Below are 18393 nucleotides of genomic sequence, written 5' to 3' on the forward strand. Positions count from 1 at the left end.
GCGGGGCGGGGGCTGAGGCCACAGTAACAAGGGGGGTAGTGAGGGCTGGGGCCCCCTGCTGCCCACTCCCGCTGACCCAGGTCCCGGTCAGGGGAGCCCCTGCCCGGGCTGTGGTGCACAGCTCTGCCCCCCTGGGTGGGGCCTGGGAGCCCTAATTTATGACCCATCGGGGCGTGCTGGAGCCTGCTGGCTTTCCTTTGCGGCTGCCAGCAATGCCGCGCCAGTTCTGGGGAAAAGGCGCCTGGAGCCGGGTCGGGACCGCGCCAGCATTCCGGGGCCCCCTAAATCACTCGGCTGACAGGGAGCGGGTGGTGATGGCTGTGAGGCACTGCCACGGGCCCCCGCCCCTCACCTGGCTAACCCTGTCACCTTCCTCCCCAGCCCCCTACCCCCCATCCCACAGGGTCTGGGCCAAGCCATGCAGGGCTCTCCGCTCCAATGCCCAGGAATTTGGAGCCGGGCTTGTGCGTGGGGGCCTGTGTGTGTTTGCCACACTGTTGGCTTTGGGGACAGGCCCGGAGTGCAGATGGCTGGTCACACGCAGCGGGGAGGGCCCGGTCTACACTCGAGGGTGGGTCCGCGTGTGGACTCCTGCCCAGCTGTGCACAATGGCCAGTGTACACCCCTGGCCAGACCTGCCCCTCCAGTGTACCTCCGCTCTGGCCCCTGCCTGACACCCGCTCACTTCTGCCAGGGACAAGCTGGCGCCCTCAGCCTTGTCGGGCCCGGCTGGCGCCTGCATGTGCCATGCAGGCTTATCTCACAGGGTGGCTCCTGGGGACAGACGCCCGACACACGCGTACACACAGGGTTTATTTCCAGCCGCACATGTGCCCGCCTGTCCCAGGGCTCGCAGTCGGCGGTGGTCACACCTTGGGGCTTGGAAAGAGCTGCCAGCCTTCCAGCTGGCCCATCTTGACCAGGGCGGCCATGGTGCCTAGGTACACGCAGCTGGTGGCTCCGATCCCATAGCTGTGAGCTGCGGGAGGGGAGGGGGGCGATGTCAGTCACTGGCAGCCGCGGCCCGTGCCCACCCCCGAGCCACATGGACAGCAGTGGTGCGAAGGCCCTGGTGGGACTGAGTCACCCCAACTTCCAGCAGGCGCGGGAGCAGGTGTGGGCGGGGGAGCCGGCTGTGCACAGCCCAGCAGCCCATCGCACTCCCTCCCCTGTCCCACTTCCCTGACTGGGACAGGGAGGCAGGGGAGGGGGTCCCCCAACCTCCACAGGGCTCCTGGTGAGAAATGGGGCCCCCACGGCCTCTCTGGTGTTGCTGTCGTCCACCTTGGGGGCATCTGGCCTCCACCTGCCCCCACAGGCCCTGGGAGGGCAGAGGAAGCTCCCCGGCTTCCTCCCACCGCTGTCTACAAGGCCGACCTGGAGCCACTGCCCGGGGGTGGGGCGGAGAGCAGCCCGGGCCCTGCACTGCTCTGGGTGCTGGGAGAGGCCTGGCACTGGTGGGGGGGGGGTGGGAGCTGGGTGAGCGGGCATCTTGGCATTCCAGCATTGACACGGCACATGCAAAGTCCCCGGGGCCGAGCGAGAGCCAGCGGGGTCGTAGGGTGGTGGCCTAGCAGTTTTGATGCGACCCCACCCCCCAGGCTGGTGCAGCTGGGACAGGCCCAGGCGGGGGTCAGGGCTCACTGTGACCACTCACTGCGTGCTCCCAGGACCAGGCCCCCGGCACAGCCCCCGATGAAGTAGTTCAGGGGGTCGTCCGGCTTCTCGCGGACCTGGGTGCTGACGCACGACGCCAGGCCGAATATGGCTCCGATGGCAGCTGCGGGAGATGAAACTGTCGGTGAGGGGACCGGAGCGGGAGGGACCCCCCTCGAGGAGAAGCCAGGGGGCCCCAGCAGCCCTACCTGGCGCCCCCCAACCCCCGACCACCCGCACCTGCGGTGAACGTGTGACGTCCGGCCCGTGCCACTCCCTCGAGGACGGTGCCCGCGGGATTGAGTGCGAGGCTGTAGGCGGAGATGGCCAGGCCTAGGAGGGAGGCGAGGACGGGCTCAGTGCTGTCCCCTCCCCTCTCCCTGAGCCGCGCAGGGCACGTGCCACGGGCTCCTGGCTGCCATCAAAGGCTCCATTATCTCGGGGCCCTGGGGTTCCCGGGCTCACCCTGCTTGGCAGCCCTCTCCTTCCTCTCTCCTTCCCTCCCTGGCAGCGTGCCCGGGGTTGCCAACACCTCCTGCCGCTCCTGGTCCCCCTTCCCCGCTGGCGGCTCGGGCCCGGGCCCGTCCCTCACACCTGGACGCCTTGGCCGCAGCCCATGCCCGCCTGGCCTCGGCAACCCGGTCAGCGTGCCTCCTCGCCGCCTGCCCAGGGTCTGGCCTGGGTGAAGCCAGGGTGGGTGCCGGGGTGCCCGCGCCCCCTTTCCTTACCATGAAACACCACAGTGCTCTTCACCTTGTCTTCTCCCTACTGACCCCTAACAAAGCCCCCCGCTGCTGACAGGGACACTGGGGCGTCAGCCCAGCCCAATGCCATGGGATGACGGGGTGGGGGGTCCTTTTCTCAGCCTGGGCTCCACCCCAGGCCCCCAAACTCCAGCTTCCTGGAACACACAGGATCTGGGGGGCCTTTCCAGAGGCAGTGAAGCTAGTGGTTTTTTTTTTTTTCCTCTAATTATAAACACCTAGCACTGTGACCCACGACCCCGCCCACAACACTGGCACCAGGTCCCACTTTGGGGCGCTGGGTCCTGGCTGCTCCACTAGGAGATCCAGCTGCTGGTCCATGTGACTGGGAAGGCAGTAGAGGCTGGGCCGAGGCCAGGGGTCTCTGCATCCACATGGGAGACCCAGATGGAGCTCCCGGCTCCTGGCTGCAGCCTAGCCCAGTGCCCTGGCAGATCTTTGGGGAATGGACAACCAGACAGGAAATCACGATCTCACTCCATCTCTGCCACTGTCTTTGAGGTCAATCAAGGAAAAATGCTTAAAAAAATGGTCAATTTTGGGCCCAGCAAGGTACCCTAATGGCTAAAGTTCTTGCCTCGCATGCACTGGGATCCCATACGGGTGTTGGTTCATATCTCGGCTGTTTTGTGTCCCATCCAGCTCCCTGCCTGTGGCCTGCGAAAACAGCGGAGGACGACCCAAAGCCTTGGGACCCTGCACCCGCGTGGGAGACCCGGAAGAAGCTCCTGGCTTCGGATCAGCTCAGCTCTGGCTGTTGCGGCCACTTGGGGAGTGAACCAGTGGATGGAAGATTTTTCTGTCTCTTCTCTCTGTTTATCTGACTTTCCAAGAAAAATAAATAAACCTTGAAAGGAAAAAAAAAAGTCAATTTTTAAAAATTCACGTAAGAGTTTGCCACCCACTGGGTCACTCCCCAAATGCCGGGCTGGGTGGAGGCCCGGAGCGGATCTCTGTGGAGGCCTCCCACGCAGGTCACTTAAGCTCCTGAGCCATCACTGTGGCCTCCGAGGTGGACACGGGTGGAATTCCTGGCCCAGAGGCTGGGAGTGGGGCCGGGCTGGCCCGGGGCTCCCCAACCTGCCCCAGCCCCATCCAGGACCCAATGTGGGGCCTGGGGCCAGCCCTGGGGGCTCAGGACCGTGTCACCCCAACTCCACCGCCCACAGCCCCCCAGAGCACGTCTGTCCCAGCCCCCCACGACTGCACTTTGAGAGACACACACCTGCTCGTTCCCCCGGACAGCACAGTCATTCATTCAAACAGGCTCCCCATTCACTCATTCATTCATTCACAGTCGGTCAGCTGTTGCACACTCCCAGATACCAGCGCTCCTGGGGTGCTGGGAAAGCTGTGACGTGAGGCTCCCGGCCACCCAGCAGCACCCTATGTCAGGCAAGCACATGGAAAGCACCCCGTTTCCCTCAGGAGAGGTGCACAAGGGAACACCCCGGCCAGGAAGCACTGGCCTCTGCGGGCCACGCACCCCACCATCCACCCTGGCCCTCCCTAATCCACCAGCCGTCACTGTGGAAGCCAGGAGACCTCCACCCCTACACCACAGCCTGCACCCCGGGGTCCCCGCTCAGCCTTGGCACCCCAGCACCCCTCCGTGGGCGCCCCTGGCCCCGGACAGACCCCAGGCTGCACCCCGGGGTCCCCGCTCAGCCTTGGCACCCCAGCACCCACCCGTGGGCGCCCCTGGCCCCGGACAGACCCCAGCCTGCACCCCGGGGTCCCCACTCAGCTCAGCCTTGGCACCCCAGCACCCCTCCATGGGCGCCCCTGGTCCCGGACAGCCCGGGGTCCCCACTCAGCCTTGGCACCCCAGCACCCCTCCATGGGCGCCCCTGGCCCCGGACAGACCCCATTCTGCACCCCCGGGGTCCCCACTCAGCCTTGGCACCCCAGCACCCCTCCACGGGCGCCCCTGGCCCCGGACAGACCCCAGCCTGCACCCCCAGGGCCCCTCGCGCCCCCGGCGCTCACCCGCGGCGCCGCCCAGGCCGGTGCTGGCGTAGGCCTTGCGGTGACAGTCGGTGCCATCGGGGACGTCCGTGAACTGCCGCAGCAACGTGGCCGCCATGGTCCCCGCGCCCAAGGACAGCCGGCGCCGCCTCTCGCGAGACTTCCTGCCGTCCTGCCGGGGGTGTGGAAACGGGAACAAGAGTCTTGCGCCTGCGCGTCGCAGGCTTTGGCGTCAAGGAGTTGCCAGTACTTGTCCCGGAGCGATAAACGGAGGCGGACGGCGAGCGGGGAAGACGGGCCGGCGCGGGGAGCCGCTGGGACCCGGGCTGCTTCTCCGCGGGCCCCGATGAGGACCGGGAGGCGCCTATGGGGAGGGGATGGGCGCCCTCCCCGTGCCAGAACCCGTAAGGGGGCGTGGCCGGGCCCTACGGCCAATCGCCATGCCCGAACCAGCAGCGTGCGACTATTTTGGGGCGGGGTCAGTGCAGGAGGCGGGGCTTTGCGGAAAAGGGACCAATCCCAGAGCTAAGATATGAGAGAGGGCGTGGCCGGTGCCCAACTCTTGGCACGCGTCAGCTTCCAGTCCGGAAGAAGCGTGCGCTCGGCTCGGCTCGGGGGCGTGTCCCTCTCCATCTTGTCCAATCATGACCGGCGCCGCTCCAGGGGCGGGGTTTGACGGTGCCGGGAGCCAGTAGGGATGTCGGGCAGCCGGCCGCAGCCAATGGCGGCGCGGTGCGGAGGCTCGGGGGCGTGGCCTCCCGGGGCGGGGCGGCAGCGCGCGGCCGGGGTGATGGCGGCGCCGCCCGCCCTGCAGATCCGCGAGGCCAACGCGCACCTGGCGGCCGTGCATCGGCGGGCGGCCGAGCTCGAGGGGCGCCTGGACGAGGCCGAGCGCACGCTGCGCGCCCAGGCCGAGCGCCTGGCCCGCCACGACCAGCAGCTGCGCGCCAAGGACCGGTGAGGGGCCCGGCGGAGGCTGGAGAGGGCGGACGGGCGGGCGGCCACGTCCACCTGAAGGTGGGATGGCGAGAACATTCTAGAAAGTTCGGCTGGGGAACGTTGATGGGACACAAAGGCGCACGATGGGACTTGGACGCCAAATGCCCTCCCCCCCCCCCGTCGGGCATCAGAGACCACCTACCTGGTGGGGGAGACCGAATCCTGTCAATACTTTTAATTTTCGCTCCCCAAAAGTGCACGCAGCAGCCAGGCCCGCTGCATCGGGGCTCCGTCCGAGGGCGGCAGCGGGGACTTGAACCCCGGGCCCCAAAGGCTCCAGGTCCCGCGGTGGGCGAAGTTGGACCCCCGGTGGGGATCTGGGGTTAGATGCATGGGGGCGACACGGATCCTCGGGACCCCAGCTCCTTCCCGCCCTGCACCCTGACGCTCTCGTTCCCCCCCCAGGGAGATCGCCGCCCTGCAGGAGCAGCTGCTGACCTCGGAGGCCACCGTGCACAGCCTGCAGGCCGCCGTGCGCCAGCGGGACGAGCTCATCGGGCAGCTGCAGCCCCGCGCCCAGCTGCTGCAGGACATCTGTCGCTGCCGGCCACCCCTGGCCGGGCTGCTGGCTGCGCTGGCGGAGGCCGAGCGCCTGGGGCCCCTGCCGGCCGGTGACCCTGGGGGCCCTGGCCCGCCCTTGACCAACAGCAGCAGCAGCAGCAGCAGAGAGGTGGACAGCGAGCAGCTGCAGCCTGAGGCCCTGGGGACCACGGTGTGAGGTCCGGGCACGGATGCCAGGGCTTGGGAGACTGCGCTGGGGCTGCCTGGACATGGTGACCAGCACTTCTCAAACGGGGCGCTCCGACTGAAGGCACAGGCTTAACTCCAAGTTAAAACAAACAAACAACTTTCTGTTACCTACAGCCGTCTGGAACGGCAGCAACATGCACACTTGCCCTGGGCTCCAGGCCGGACCTGGCCCAGCTGGCTCACTCCGCTGGCCCTTCCCTGCGTGGCTGCCCACCCAGCCTAGTGGGTGGCAGATGGCGCCTGGCTCCACACCCTTCGGAGCCCAGGGTTCTAAGTCTTACCTCTTCCTCGCACACACCAGCGCTGGGAGCCTTCAGCCATCCTGCACTGGTCTCCTGCCTCAGCTGTCAGCCTGGGCTGGGGAGCAGGTGGGTGAGGCTGCCTCCGGGCGTTTACACGGGGCGGCCCAAGCTCTGCGCCTGCCCGACTGGCCCTCTGCCTGGCCTGTCCCAGCCTGGTACTGACAGCCAACAACCTACACCCTCTTAAACCTCCTGAAATGCTATTTTCTGAAGCCCTCGTTTCTACAACTGTCTCTCGGCCCCAGGCGCGCAGGGCGCCCTGTTTTCTGTCAGACCAAGAGAGGAGAGAGACCTGTGCCTTGCCTGCGAGCAGCCTGGGCCTGGCTGCCTCACTCAGGGAAATTGTCCTGCCAGGAGCTGGGACAGGGCAGCGGCCACTCGCCGCCTCCCTCCTGGCAGTCCTACAGTGGTGCCTTGGTGCGGGAACAATGGCCCTGTTCTCTGGATGAATACCGTGGGGGCTGTGTGTGTGGACAGCAGGCAGGCCGGGGCCTGTGCGTGCTCAAGAATAAACCGGATACTTTCCTGGCCTGGGTCCTCGGCTTTTCTTCCTGGCACTGGAGCTAGGGGTGGCCAGTCTGAAGGGGCCCGCTGGGAGGTGAAGCAACCCCCTTCACACACACAACTGCTTCTGGCTCTGGAGGGAGGGTGGGGCTGCGTCCTGTCGTGCAGGGGTTCCTGCTGGTGCTCCCCCTCCCTCCTACAGGGATGCCACAGTCTGTTTTTCTGCAGGAAGTGGCCCCTGGGAACATTCAGGAAGACCAAAGACGCCAGTTAGACAGCCAAGCCCGGGCACCTGGGTTTGACCCTGGCAGATGGGATTCCTGCTTCTCCCATGAGACCCAGATCAAGTTCTGGGCTCCAGACTCCAGCCCCGGCCCAGCCTTGGCTGTCAGACATGTCAGGGAGTGAACACTGAATGGGAGCTGTCTGCCTACTGAACAACTTGCAAAGCAATGCACGAAGCTGTGGTCCACATGTGTATCAAAATAGTCTGACAGGGGCCCAGCACAGTAGCCCAGTGGCTAAAGTCATTGCTTTGCACATTCCGGGATCTCATATGGGTGCTGGCTTTACTCCTGACTGCCCCACTTCCCATCCAGCTTCCTGCCTGTGGCCTGGGAAAGCAGTGGAGGACGGCCCAAAGCCTGGGGACCCTGCACCCACGTGGGAGACCCGGAAGAAGCTCCTGGCTCCTGGATTGGCTCAGCTCTGGCCCTTGTGGCCACTTGGGGAGTGAACCAGCAGATGGAACATATTCCTGTCTCTCCTCCTCTCTGTATATCTGACTTTCCAATAAAAATAAATCTTAGAAAAAACAAGTGTGACAGGAGGTCCCACCCCATACATCTCAGGTTTACAAGACATCACTCGGCTGTACTGGTCACTCCTGAATCTAGCCCAGGCTCACATGGCCCCTAGGGGTGGACCTCTGGCCACACGGCCTGCCTGCCGTGTCCAAGGTGGCCCCACGCAGGGTCCCCAACTGTCAAAGACACACCCGTGTCCCTGCTCAGCAGTCCGCATGAGGCCTGCTTCAGCCCTCTCGGCTGCTGTGAGAACCCAAGACCACAGACTTGGGGAAGCTAGGGAGAAAGCAAATGTTATTGTGGCTCTGGTCCAAGGTGGACGGGCTGCCCCTGGAGAAGGCTGCTTGTGGCTCGTGAGGCGCTGTTGGGCGTCCATGGGCAAAGGCGCAGAACACGCAAGATACACAGGAACAGAGTGACCCACAGACCAACTGCTGATGGCACGACTGGGTAGGCCGACACATTGGGGCACCACCCCAGCTGCCTGCTCAGGGGGCTGAAGGCGAGACCCACCTTTCCTTGGGGGGAGGGGACATGCCATAAGCAATCCATGGCAGAGCTGCCTTCAGCCCATCTCCTTCAAAACCTCAGCCAATCTGTCAACCCTCACCTTGGCAGAGCCCAGGTAGGGGAGGAGACTGGCCCTGGGTCACCCAGGAACTGTCTTGAGCCACCAGTGGACATGGCTGCACCGGGCCTGAGTGAGCATGGCAGTGTGCCAGCCCAGGCGCTGCTGCCTCCGCCCTCCTGGCGTCGAGGCTTGGGCCCCTCCCAGTCCCCAGAGAACAGCCCTTAGCAACAAGCCGCACGGGGCAGAGGACGCGGAGTGAGTGCAAAGAACAACAGACTGGACCGTGGGACACACACAGGCCAGGTAAGCGAGCAGGAACAGGCCACCTGTGGGGTGGGAGGGGGCTCTGGGAACCCAGCCCCTGGCCCGGCTGGTGGCACAGGAAGCCCCACTCTTCCCCCATCCCTTCTAGCTGCCCACAGATCCCCGAAGCAGTATGGCCATGGCGGACATCAGCGTGGAGAAGCTCCGGGCACAGTGTCTGGCCCGCGGGGCTGCCGGCATCCAGGGCCTGGCCAGGTGAGCCGTCCTCTCACACATCGCCAGGCTCGGCCAGTGACCACCAGCCAACCCCATCCATTCCCTGATCCTGCAGGTTTTTTCGCCGCCTGGACCGGGACGGGAGCCGGTCCTTGGACGCAGGGGAGCTGCAGAGGGGCCTGGCCACGCTGGGGCTGGTGCTGACCGAGCCCGAGGCTGAGGCCGTGTGCAGACGCTGGGACCGTGACGGCAGCGGGACGCTCGACCTGGAGGAGTTCCTGCGGGCGCTGCGGGTGAGTGGCCACCCACTGCACTACCCCACGTCCCCTGGAGCCTGGCACCGGCGGTCTCTGACAGGCCCACGTCCTCAGCCCCCCATGTCCCAGGCCCGGGAGGCGGTTGTTAGAGCTGCCTTCACCAAGCTGGACCGCAGTGGGGACGGAGTGGTGACGGTGGATGACCTCCGGGGGGTGTACAGCGGCTGCGCCCACCCCAAGGTGCTCAGCGGGGAGTGGACAGAGGAAGAGGTGTTTCGCCGCTTCCTGGACAACTTTGACTCCTCGGAGAAGGACGGGCAGGTGGGTAGTGCACAGGGGGACCCCCTTCCCAGGGCAGCTGCTGGCCTCGGGCGCCCCTCACGGCCCATCTACCCTCAGGTCACGCTAGCTGAGTTCCAAGAATACTACAGTGGCCTGAGCGCCTCCGTGGACACGGACGAGGAGTTTGTGGCCATGCTGACCAGCGCCTGGCGGCTGTGAGCGGCCCTCCTCCGCCCCACTCCTGCTTCCCGGGCAGGGGTGGGGGAGGTGGCTCTGAGGTCGCAGAACCTGCTCGGCCAGGTCCCCTGCGGGGCCACTCCTCCAGGGGTCCTATGCCAAGAGAGGACCCCAGGGAGAGGGGCCTTCCCTGCCGTACCTGCTCTGCTGGTGCCCCAGGAGGCCCAAGCTGGGGGCCCTGCTGTGTGCCCTGGTTTCCTGAGGCCCCTGGGGCACGCAGGGTGCCAGGTTTAGGTAAAAGTTTTAATGTAGTTTCGAAATGCATTTCATTTGACAGTTTCACATAAATGTTTCCAAACACACGAGGGCATTGTCTGCTTTTGTCACTAGCTGGCTAAGGCTTCCAAGTAGAGGCGTGTGGTCCAGGTGGGCCGCTGCTGTGTCCCCCGCTCAGGCCTGCTGGCTGCTGGGCAGGCCCAGCCCGTGGCCAGCCCCTTGGCCAACCAAGGGGAAGCTGGGAGACTTCCGCCGGCCTCTCAATGAGGCTCTGTGCTCGGGACCCTCTGCCTCCCCGGGGCCCGCTCCCACGTGTGCTCTGTGCATGGAGGGCAGCCTGTGGTCTGTGGCCAGCCCCTCTGCCTCCTCCAGGAAGGCCCCAGCCCCAGACAGTCCGGGAAATGGCCAGGAGCAGGCCGCAGGTGCCAGATGCTGGGTGACCCATGTGACATGGAGGTGGACGGTGCGGGGGTCACAGGGACGATGTGGGGTGCCTTCTGCAGCCCAAGACTCAGTCTGGGGGAGCCCAGGCCCGCTGCAGCAGGGACCTCGGGGAGCTGAGTGCGGCCCTCCCTGACCCCGAGAACATCGTCATCCCAAAGACCAAAAACAAAGCCTTTGAACAAACCAAAACCAAACCAAACGTACGATCTGTAAAATATAAACCCCCAAATCAGAAGCTGGGAACGGGAGATCAAGATGGTAGTAAACGGAACATCCACTGGCCCCGCGCCGACACGCACTGCGGGGCCCAGAGCCCGCGGCGCCCCGGCCCCCTGCGGCGGGGGGAAGAAAGGAGGTGGCCCAGCCCAGCCAGTGAGAAGCCGTGACAAGTCTAATGTGCCGTTTCAATTCAGGGGAAGGCTCTTTTGTTTGCTCATCAATATGATGAGGGCTCACGTCCCCAACCACAGTCAGCTCCCGAGGCTCCTCCGGCCCAGGACGTGCGGCTCCGCCGAGGCCGACCCCGCCGGGTGTGCTGCTCGTGGGGAGGGGCGGGTGGTGGTAGGACGGCCAGAGCAGCAGCCCCGAGTGCCACGGGGCCCCGGCCGCTATGTGCTCCCGGCTGTCTGGCCCTCGCCTTCTTCACCGGCACCTGTGGAGGCAGGGGCCTCGCTCAGGGGCTGCCCGACGCACAGCCCACTGCGCCCGCCCGGCCCCGGGGAGCCCGAGGCTCACCGGCTGCGGCCGCTCCCGAGGGAGCCAGCATGTTGTCGTCGTCACTGTCGTCCTCCTCGTTGGATGGGGCAGCCCCCGGCTCAGGGGCTGGCGTCTTGGCCTCCTGTTCCTGCTCGACTCGGCTGCGCAGGGCGAGGATACGGTGGTGCAGGGCTGCATACAGCTGGCCCGTGTCCTTGGAGCTGGCCTGGGGAGGCAGGGGGCTGTGAGGTCCCTGTAGCTCACTGGTCCAGGGGACCTTGCATGGGGCACAAACTGCCAGGTGCCAGCTGACTGCAGCCCCGGCTCTGAGTCAGGAGGAACCCACATATGAGCGGAGTGGGGAGGCACCCCGGGACGCCCGCCTACTGTGGGCTGGCCTCGGGTTGGACTACACCCCCGGGGTGTGGCTCACCGAGATCAGGAAGACCTTGACCCCCTGGTCCTCCGTGTCCATGGCCGTGATACGGATGCTCTTCTCGCTGGCCTTGTCGATCTGCATCTGCGCCCAGAGCTTCGTGTTCAGGATCAGCCGCAGGCTGCCCTGGGTCCGCATCACTGCAGATTTTAACAAGGCGGCTCAGTGCTGCCCGCGCCCCACGGCCACCGTCCAGCTCAGTGCCGGCCTGTGCCCCCCAAGGCCACTGGCAGCACGAGGAATCCTGAGGGACGGCAGGGGCCAGCTACGTGGGGCTCTCCTGCCTACCCTGTCCCAGGGCCTTCCGTCTCACGCTGAGCTTCGGGGCTCCCCTCGCCCCTTCCAGTCTCACTACAGCCCCAGGCCCGGAGCCCAGGGCAGCCCCACGGCAGCACTCACCCAGCCGGGACTGTAGCGTCCCGTCGTCTGTTGATGCCATGTCGTTGAGTCGGAGCAGCCCCCGGCCTCTCTCCACCCAGGACTGCGAGGTCTTGTCAAAGACAAACAGTTTGCACTGGATCTGGAACAGACACGAGCCGCGTGGTGAGCGCGAGCCCGGGCCGGGCTTACTGCTTGAGGACGGGCTGACCCTGCTGGTGGGAGACGGGGTGGGTGAAGGGGGGAGGGCGGCTCTCTCCCAAACCCGTCTGCACCCCACCAGGCTGGGCGAGCAAGGGTCACGGGGTGTGGGTGGCTCCCGGCTGGTTTCCTGTGCAGCCCTCACGTTAGAATGTGTTTTACGTTTTCAGAGGGGCAGACACATCACGGAGCAAAGAACTGCAGTCAGAAATCATGCCACACCCACTGCACAGCAACCGCCACCAGAAGCCCTAAGACGGGCTGTGGAGGGAAGGCGGGGCCACGGCACAGTAAGCCAAGCCTCTGCCTGCAGTGCCAGCATCCCACAGGGGCGCCGGTTCAAGTCCTGGCTGCTCCACTTCCCATCCAGTTCCCTGCTAAGGAGCCTGGGAAAGGGTGGAACGGGGTGGGGTGAGGATGGGACAAATCCTGGGGCCCCTGCCACTCAAGAGACTCTGGAGCGCCTGGCTCCTGGCTTTTGTCTGGCCTGGTCCTTGTGGAGTGAACCTGTCACTGACATGCTCACACGCACATGCACACGGATGCTGACTGCGGGTCCTGCCCGAGGGAGGGGGTCCTGCCCGAGGTAGGGGCGCCCGCATGCGCCTTGGCCCACTGCCCGGCCGCCCTGAGCTCACCTGCAGCACGTTGCTCTCTGCCTCCTCCCCCGTGATGACCTCCACCTTCTCCAGCAGACACTTGCGCGCCGTGGCCTTGGTGTACGCGGCAGCCGACTCGGCCAGGGACTCTGAGATGTTACCGACGACACAAGACCAACTCTTACTTGGTGAGGGCTGTCGTGCCCAGCAGCCAGACGACGTGTCTGCGCGGGGAACCCACCACCCGCGCGTCCTCCGGCCTCCCTGGGGCCCTCTCCACAGAGGACGGTGGGAGACAGCCGAGGGACGGTGGCGCCACTGCCCGAGGACAGGCAGGAGGGTGCTGGCCGCCCCTCAGCCGCCATGAGGCCACACGGCTGTGGCCGCTGGACTCGGCTTGAGAGCCCTGCCACCTAGAGTGTCCTGGGGGACCCATCACCGCACACCCTACCGACCCTCAACCCTCGGGGGGGCACCAGGCTCCCAGGCACCTTTCTCGGGGGTGGCCTCCTGGGACGAGGACTCGGACCCAGACTCAGCGGCAGCGTGCTCCCTGCTGGCTTCTGAGCTGACCTCGTTCAGTTTGGGGAAACTCTGAGGAGACAAGGGCAGGCAGAAGGAGTGTGTGTGAGTGTGTCCGCGTGTGTGTCAGGCGTGATGCTGGCCTGTGCGCCTCACGAGCCTCACGAGCCTCACTGCCGCAGACCTCTCTGCCAGGCCCACGTGCCCACAGACACACGGCCCTCTCGCTGAGCAGCCCCTTGGGCCCCGTCACTTGGAGCGCCCCGTGGGAAACAAAGCCCGAGCAGCAGCCTGGCTCCCGGCCTGAGTGCCAGGCCACGAAGGCCGCCTCCCTGAGCCTGGCCGGGAGCCTGGCCCTGTCCCTAGCTTCAGGCCAAGTCTGGCCTGGCCCTGTCCCCTCTGGGTGACTGACGGTCCTCCCCACCCATTTTACGGGGGGTACCATGGCAGCCCTCTGCCACACGTCCATCAACCTGGGCCGGAAGCCCCCTGCCTCCAAGGGTCGGCCACTCACCAAGACACGCTCACTCATGTTCTGGCCAAACACAAATTTGTTGCTGGGGGAGTCGGCACTGTTGGTCGAGTTCTCTAAACTGGAAGGAAGACTCCGTGAGCAGCTGACAGTGGTGGAGCAGCCAGGCCAGTGCGGGGCGAAAAACACAGCCCCTGGGCCCGTTCTAACGGGCAGCCCCCGTGGCTCCCGGGGAGGCCATGGCCGGGTCCCTGGGCAGTGCCACGGCAGGGCCAGCCAGGGCTTCCTCCCAGGTGCCGAAGCCTGGGGCGAGGCACACGGAGGCCAACAGGAGGCCACTGAAGGGTTACCAGCCCTCCCCACCTGGCCTGAGGCCTGAGGGCAGCCCCGCACACACTGCCCAGAGTGAGACGGCAGAGGCTGGGGGGCAAGCTGCGCACCCCCTGGCACAGGCGCTCAGCTCTCCTGGCCCACGTCAGGGATGACGCGGCGGGTCAAGCCCGTGCCCGCCTGCCTCCCCGGCCGGCCCGCGCAGGCGCCCTGCACACCTGGAGCTCATGTACTGAAGGAAGTAGTTGGTTGCGGCTGGTGTGTCCGAGCTGGGCTGCCCGGCACTGTCGGCGTCGGCTGTGTCCGCGTTCTCATGGAGCAGCTGGGAAGGAGAGGACGCCGTCACGGCCCCGAAGGCGGCCTGCCCTGCAGCCTCCAGGCCCTGCACGGCCCCTCCAGGCACTGCACGGCCCCACGCCGCAGGCCGAGCGCCCCGAGCTGGCCACGCACCTTCACCCTGTCCCTCAGGTTCTGCCCGAACACGAAGGCTTGCTGTGCAACCTGCTCTCTCTTCTCACAGTTGTCCTCCTCCGAAGTCCTGCTCGGCTCCTTTCTCTGGGACTCCTGCTCCTGGGGAACAAAGCACAGTGACTCCTGCGGCCCAAACAAGAGCAGCCCCACGCCACCCTGCCGGCCGTGCTTCTCCCTTGGTGCCAGTGCTGGGTGCACCTGGGCTCCTGCCTCTGACCAACGAGGGGCCAGGGATGGGGGCCTCCACCTCTGCCCACATCCTGTGTGGCTCCCTCAGCCTCACAGCCGGTTGGGCACAGGGTGCCAGGTGACAGGAAGCCTGGGGGCCAAGCAGGGATGAAGGGGGTGGGGCTGGGAGCCCCGCCCGCCCCCTGGCTCATGAGGGAGGCCCAGGCCTCTTCTCCAGCCCCACAGCCCTGGGACCCTGCCCCTTCCTCCTAAAGAACTGCTTCTGAGCCCGATCCCATGCGAGTGTAGACCGGACTCCCCCAGGCAAATGCTGCAGCTCTGGGCTTGGTGGCCAAGGCTGGACACCCGGCAGAAGGCAGACTGTCGGCATGGCTGTGGTTCCAATGCCCCCAGCGTCCCCAGGGCAGACCTCGGCTTAACGGGGCTTTAAAACCCCCCTTCGCTGCGTCTCCGCATGCTCCCGTGGCCGCGGCTGCTGGCCGCCAGGCTGGAGGGTTCCACTCAGGAAGGGGATGACAGGACCCCTCCCCCCAAGCTCTCCCCTCCCCCAATTCCACTGCTCAGGAGAACTGGACCTCAGCAAGCCTTCAGCTCACAGTGGGGCCCAGCATGACCCTGGCGTCCACTGACCTCGAGTGTGTGGGCGTCATCGCCATATTCCGAGGGGCTCCTTCGCGCAGGGCTGTCAGGCGAGGCTGCCACCGGTGCCCCTGTGCAGTCTGCTAGCATGCTGACCCCGTTGGTGCCACTGTTTGGGACTGTGGGAGGAGAACAGAGCAGGGGCTGAGGGGTGCCCAGGAAGGGTGCCTTTGACCTATGGCTTGGAGCGCACACAAATGTGGGGAGCGTGGAGGGTGAGGTGAGGGCTGGCGGTTTGAGGCCTTTCTGTAACGTGAGGACACACACGGATCTTCCATCCGCTGGGGCTCTCCCCACGGACCTGCAAACAGCGAGGGCTGGGCCAGGCTGTAGCCGGGTGCCGTGGAACACAGCACCTGAGCCGTCTGTCCGTCACCATCACCTGCCACCTCCTCGGGGTACCCGAGGCAGAAGCTGGTGTGGGCAGGGGAGTGACCATGCGGCCACGGGCGCTCAGATGTGGGACCTGGGGGGCGCTAGCCAGTCTCATGGACAACAGGCCGGAGGCCTGTCCTGGCGCCTCCTTCTTCCGGAAAGAACCCGATCCTTCTAAAAGGCATCGATTCTGAGGGGGGAGGAGAACCCGAATCAAGCGCATCACAGGCAGGAACAGCCTGTCTTTCTTTCTGAAAGAACTGAATTTTCAGCGTCTTTAGAGACACTCAGGGACACAGCATGCGAGTGGGACGCGGCTTTAGGGAGCCAGTCTCCACACACGCTTTGCCTGGGGTTCACACCCACACCAGTCGTCAGCATCCGAGGCATCCTGGCACTCGAGGCCCCTGCCTCCCCCAGGGCTCACTGGGCACCGCAAAACACCCCCAGTTAGGAGAGTAATGGCTCACGAAGCCACGGCCAAGGGCTCCCCTTGAAGGCAGGCCGGGCCAGGACAGACACACCTGGCTGACCACACGGGTCCATCTCAGGGACAAGCCCACCCCCTCATGGGAAGATGGCGAGGCAACAAGCACTTCCAGTCCAGTCACTTCCCACCCAGGGCCCCGAGGAGAGCCAGAGTCGCTCGGCAGGGAAGAGCGCTGGTGCTGGCACAGTGTGTGTGTGTGTGCGCGCGGGGCTGCTTACTGCTCTGCGGCAGGGCTTTGGGCGGCGGGGCCTGCAGCACAGCTGGGCGCAGCACACTCCGCTGCTGTTCCTTGGGCTTCTGGCTCGGCAGACCTGCAACACAAGAGGCTTTCCCAGGGCCCGGCCCCCGGGCTGTCACACAGTGGGCCTGCCTGGGGACCCCTCGCCCACCGCAAGGCAGGCACAGCAGGCCTACTGCCACGTCCACGGGTGGCCCCCCCGGCAATCGCCACGACAGGATCACGCCTGTGGATGACTGCTGTGACTCTGGGGCCACCCACGGGTGCTGTCCAAAGGGTGCGCAGCAAGGTCATGGGCGATTCCCCAGAGACTAAGGACTGTCTCACCCAGCAGCACCTGGTGCCCAGCACCAAGCAGGTAAGCTCGGGACACAGGCTTCCTGCTCACCGACACGACGGGCAGTGCCACTGGGCACGCTGCTCCTCCGGGGTCAGCAGACACTGGACTGACTGTGCCATGGCTGGGCATGCAGGCTGACCAAGCAGTTGGCACCAAGATGGCCTGCCGTGCTGCATCCCAGCCCTCTTCCCCAGCCCACAGGCAGAGGGTCAGGGGCGACGACCATCAGATCAAACAGGCCCAGCACACAGCCGCCATGCAGGGCTCAGAGGGCGGCCCGCAGAGGTGTGGGAGAGCTGTCCCCGGGGCCACTCACCTGCACTGGGCGCCTGGCCGTGGATCAGCGTCGGCGGCTTCAACCGGAACCCGCTGCTCTTCTCTTCTGCACGTACCAGAGACAACTTGAGGTGACCGTGCCTCGGGCCCAGGCTGGCCTGCTGCCGATCGGAGAGGCTGGCCCCGCGGGCAGCCGTATAGCGGAGCCGTGCTCGACACAGCAGCGACTGGGCACACAGGCATGGCGCACCACACTCCTTCCTTCCCTTCAGGGATATTTCAATCTTGTGGGTACAGGAGCCCAGGCACTTGGGGGCCATGCCTGCCGCGGGCTAGGGAGCTGGATGGGAAGTGGAGCAGCTGGGACTGGAATTGGCGCTCCAACACGGGAGACCAGCATCTCTGCCAGTGGCTCCGCTGCTGTTCCACAAGGTCTATAGCCTCAATCGCGTCTTCAAAAAATACGCATTTAAAGGCAGAGAGAGAGCCCAGCTTGACAGCCTAGTGGCTATAAAGTCCTTGCCTTGCAGGCACTGGGATCCCATATGGGCATTGGTTCTACTCCCGGGAGCCCCACTTCCCATCTTGTGGCCTGGGAAAGCAGTGGAAGACAGCCCAAAGCCTTGAGACCCTGCACCTGCATGGGAGACCTGGAAGAGGCTTTTGGCTCCTGGTTCCTGGCTTCAGATCGGCTCAGCTCCGGCTGTTGTGCTCACTTGGGGAGTGAATCATCGGACGGAAGATATTTCTCTCTGTCTCTCCTCCTCTCTGTATATTTGACTTTGTAATAAAAATAAATAAACCTTAAAAAAAAAATCTTTCATGAGGAATTTCTGTCACGGGTCAGAAACTTTCAGGAAATCTTTGGAGCTGGCTCTCTAGTGAGCTGTCCAAAAAGGCAGGCTCTGGCATGGCCAGCCAGGGGGCTCAAACTGCTCTCTTTCACTTCCTAGCACCAGGACACAAACACATCCCTTGTTTGAGCAGATGGAGGCGGCATTAAAGAAGCCACAGCCGGCAGGGCAGGGCCAGGGAGGGGTTCTCACTCCTGTTCCTGATTTAATGCTTTTGAAAAGGCAGGAGGAGTTTACGACTTGGGAGAGTTTCCGAAAGGCTGCAGGGCTGGGGCGAACCGAGGGCCCAGCCTCCGACCCTCGGCCACCTTCCCATCCTCACGGGCTCATCTGACAATAGCATTCCAGGACACCCCCGTGCCCTGCGGGGAGGCCTGGACTGGACCGGGGCTGGCTAGGGCCTGAGTGCAAGGGGCCCACACAGGACTCCCAGTCGGCTGGGAGGTGCAGAGCCTGCCATTGGAGGGGATATTCCCGCCCAAGGCCCCATAGCAGCAGGGCCTGTGCCCACCGACAGGGTGCTGACCCTCCTGGGAAACGGTTGCCACTGGACAAGGCATCTCGCCTGGAGCTGGCACTGGCTCTGCCCACAGGCCAACCCACCGGCTGCCCCAAGGGAAGGTGGAGTTCATGGAAGAGTGAACCAGCTGT

The 18393-nt window shown here is 65.2% G+C and overlaps 4 protein-coding genes across 8 annotated transcripts in view; 2 read left to right on the forward strand and 2 right to left on the reverse strand.

The window, feature by feature from the left end:
- Positions 1-794: 794 nt before the first annotated feature.
- On the reverse strand, positions 795-4558 carry NDUFA11 (NADH:ubiquinone oxidoreductase subunit A11). The gene is made up of 4 exons (XM_040990964.1): positions 4410-4558; positions 1897-1989; positions 1658-1780; positions 795-979 (listed from the first exon to the last, which is right to left on the reverse strand). Exons 1-4 carry the CDS (start codon positions 4504-4506, stop codon positions 867-869), a joined length of 426 nt encoding a protein of 141 aa, XP_040846898.1. The 5' UTR covers positions 4507-4558; the 3' UTR covers positions 795-866.
- Positions 4559-5178: 620 nt separating this feature from the next.
- On the forward strand, positions 5179-6967 carry VMAC (vimentin type intermediate filament associated coiled-coil protein). Its single transcript, XM_040990962.1, has 2 exons — positions 5179-5345; positions 5793-6967. The coding sequence occupies exons 1-2, from the start codon at positions 5179-5181 to the stop codon at positions 6103-6105; spliced, it is 480 nt and encodes a 159-aa protein (XP_040846896.1). The 3' UTR covers positions 6106-6967.
- A 1584-nt stretch (positions 6968-8551) lies between these two features.
- Positions 8552-9655, forward strand: CAPS (calcyphosine). The gene is made up of 5 exons (XM_040990951.1): positions 8552-8623; positions 8733-8839; positions 8916-9093; positions 9172-9378; positions 9457-9655. The coding sequence occupies exons 2-5, from the start codon at positions 8757-8759 to the stop codon at positions 9556-9558; spliced, it is 570 nt and encodes a 189-aa protein (XP_040846885.1). The 5' UTR covers positions 8552-8623; positions 8733-8756; the 3' UTR covers positions 9559-9655.
- Positions 9656-9802: 147 nt separating this feature from the next.
- RANBP3 (RAN binding protein 3) overlaps positions 9803-18393 on the reverse strand; it is a 32049-nt gene continuing 23458 nt past the window's right edge. The window contains exons 6-17 of one of the 5 annotated variants that reach the window (XM_040990807.1): positions 16929-16994; positions 16253-16360; positions 15161-15288; positions 14321-14434; positions 14089-14192; positions 13583-13661; positions 13038-13140; positions 12586-12695; positions 11768-11888; positions 11366-11508; positions 10972-11158; positions 9803-10888 (exon numbers count right to left, since the gene is read on the reverse strand). In XM_040990807.1, the coding sequence (XP_040846741.1) occupies positions 10845-10888; positions 10972-11158; positions 11366-11508; positions 11768-11888; positions 12586-12695; positions 13038-13140; positions 13583-13661; positions 14089-14192; positions 14321-14434; positions 15161-15288; positions 16253-16360; positions 16929-16994 (1307 nt within the window). In that variant the 3' untranslated portion in view covers positions 9803-10844. Of the gene's footprint in view, positions 10889-10971; positions 11159-11365; positions 11509-11767; positions 11889-12585; positions 12696-13037; positions 13141-13582; positions 13662-14088; positions 14193-14320; positions 14441-15160; positions 15289-16252; positions 16361-16928; positions 16995-18393 lie in introns of all 5 variants that reach the window. The other 4 variants (XM_040990805.1, XM_040990808.1, XM_040990810.1 and 1 more) reach the window with 4 other exon arrangements.

The sequence above is a fragment of the Ochotona curzoniae genome, unplaced genomic scaffold, assembly GCF_017591425.1.
Source record: "Ochotona curzoniae isolate NIBS_2020 unplaced genomic scaffold, NIBS_Ocur_1.0 contig_605, whole genome shotgun sequence".
NCBI classification, from domain to species: domain Eukaryota; kingdom Metazoa; phylum Chordata; class Mammalia; order Lagomorpha; family Ochotonidae; genus Ochotona; species Ochotona curzoniae.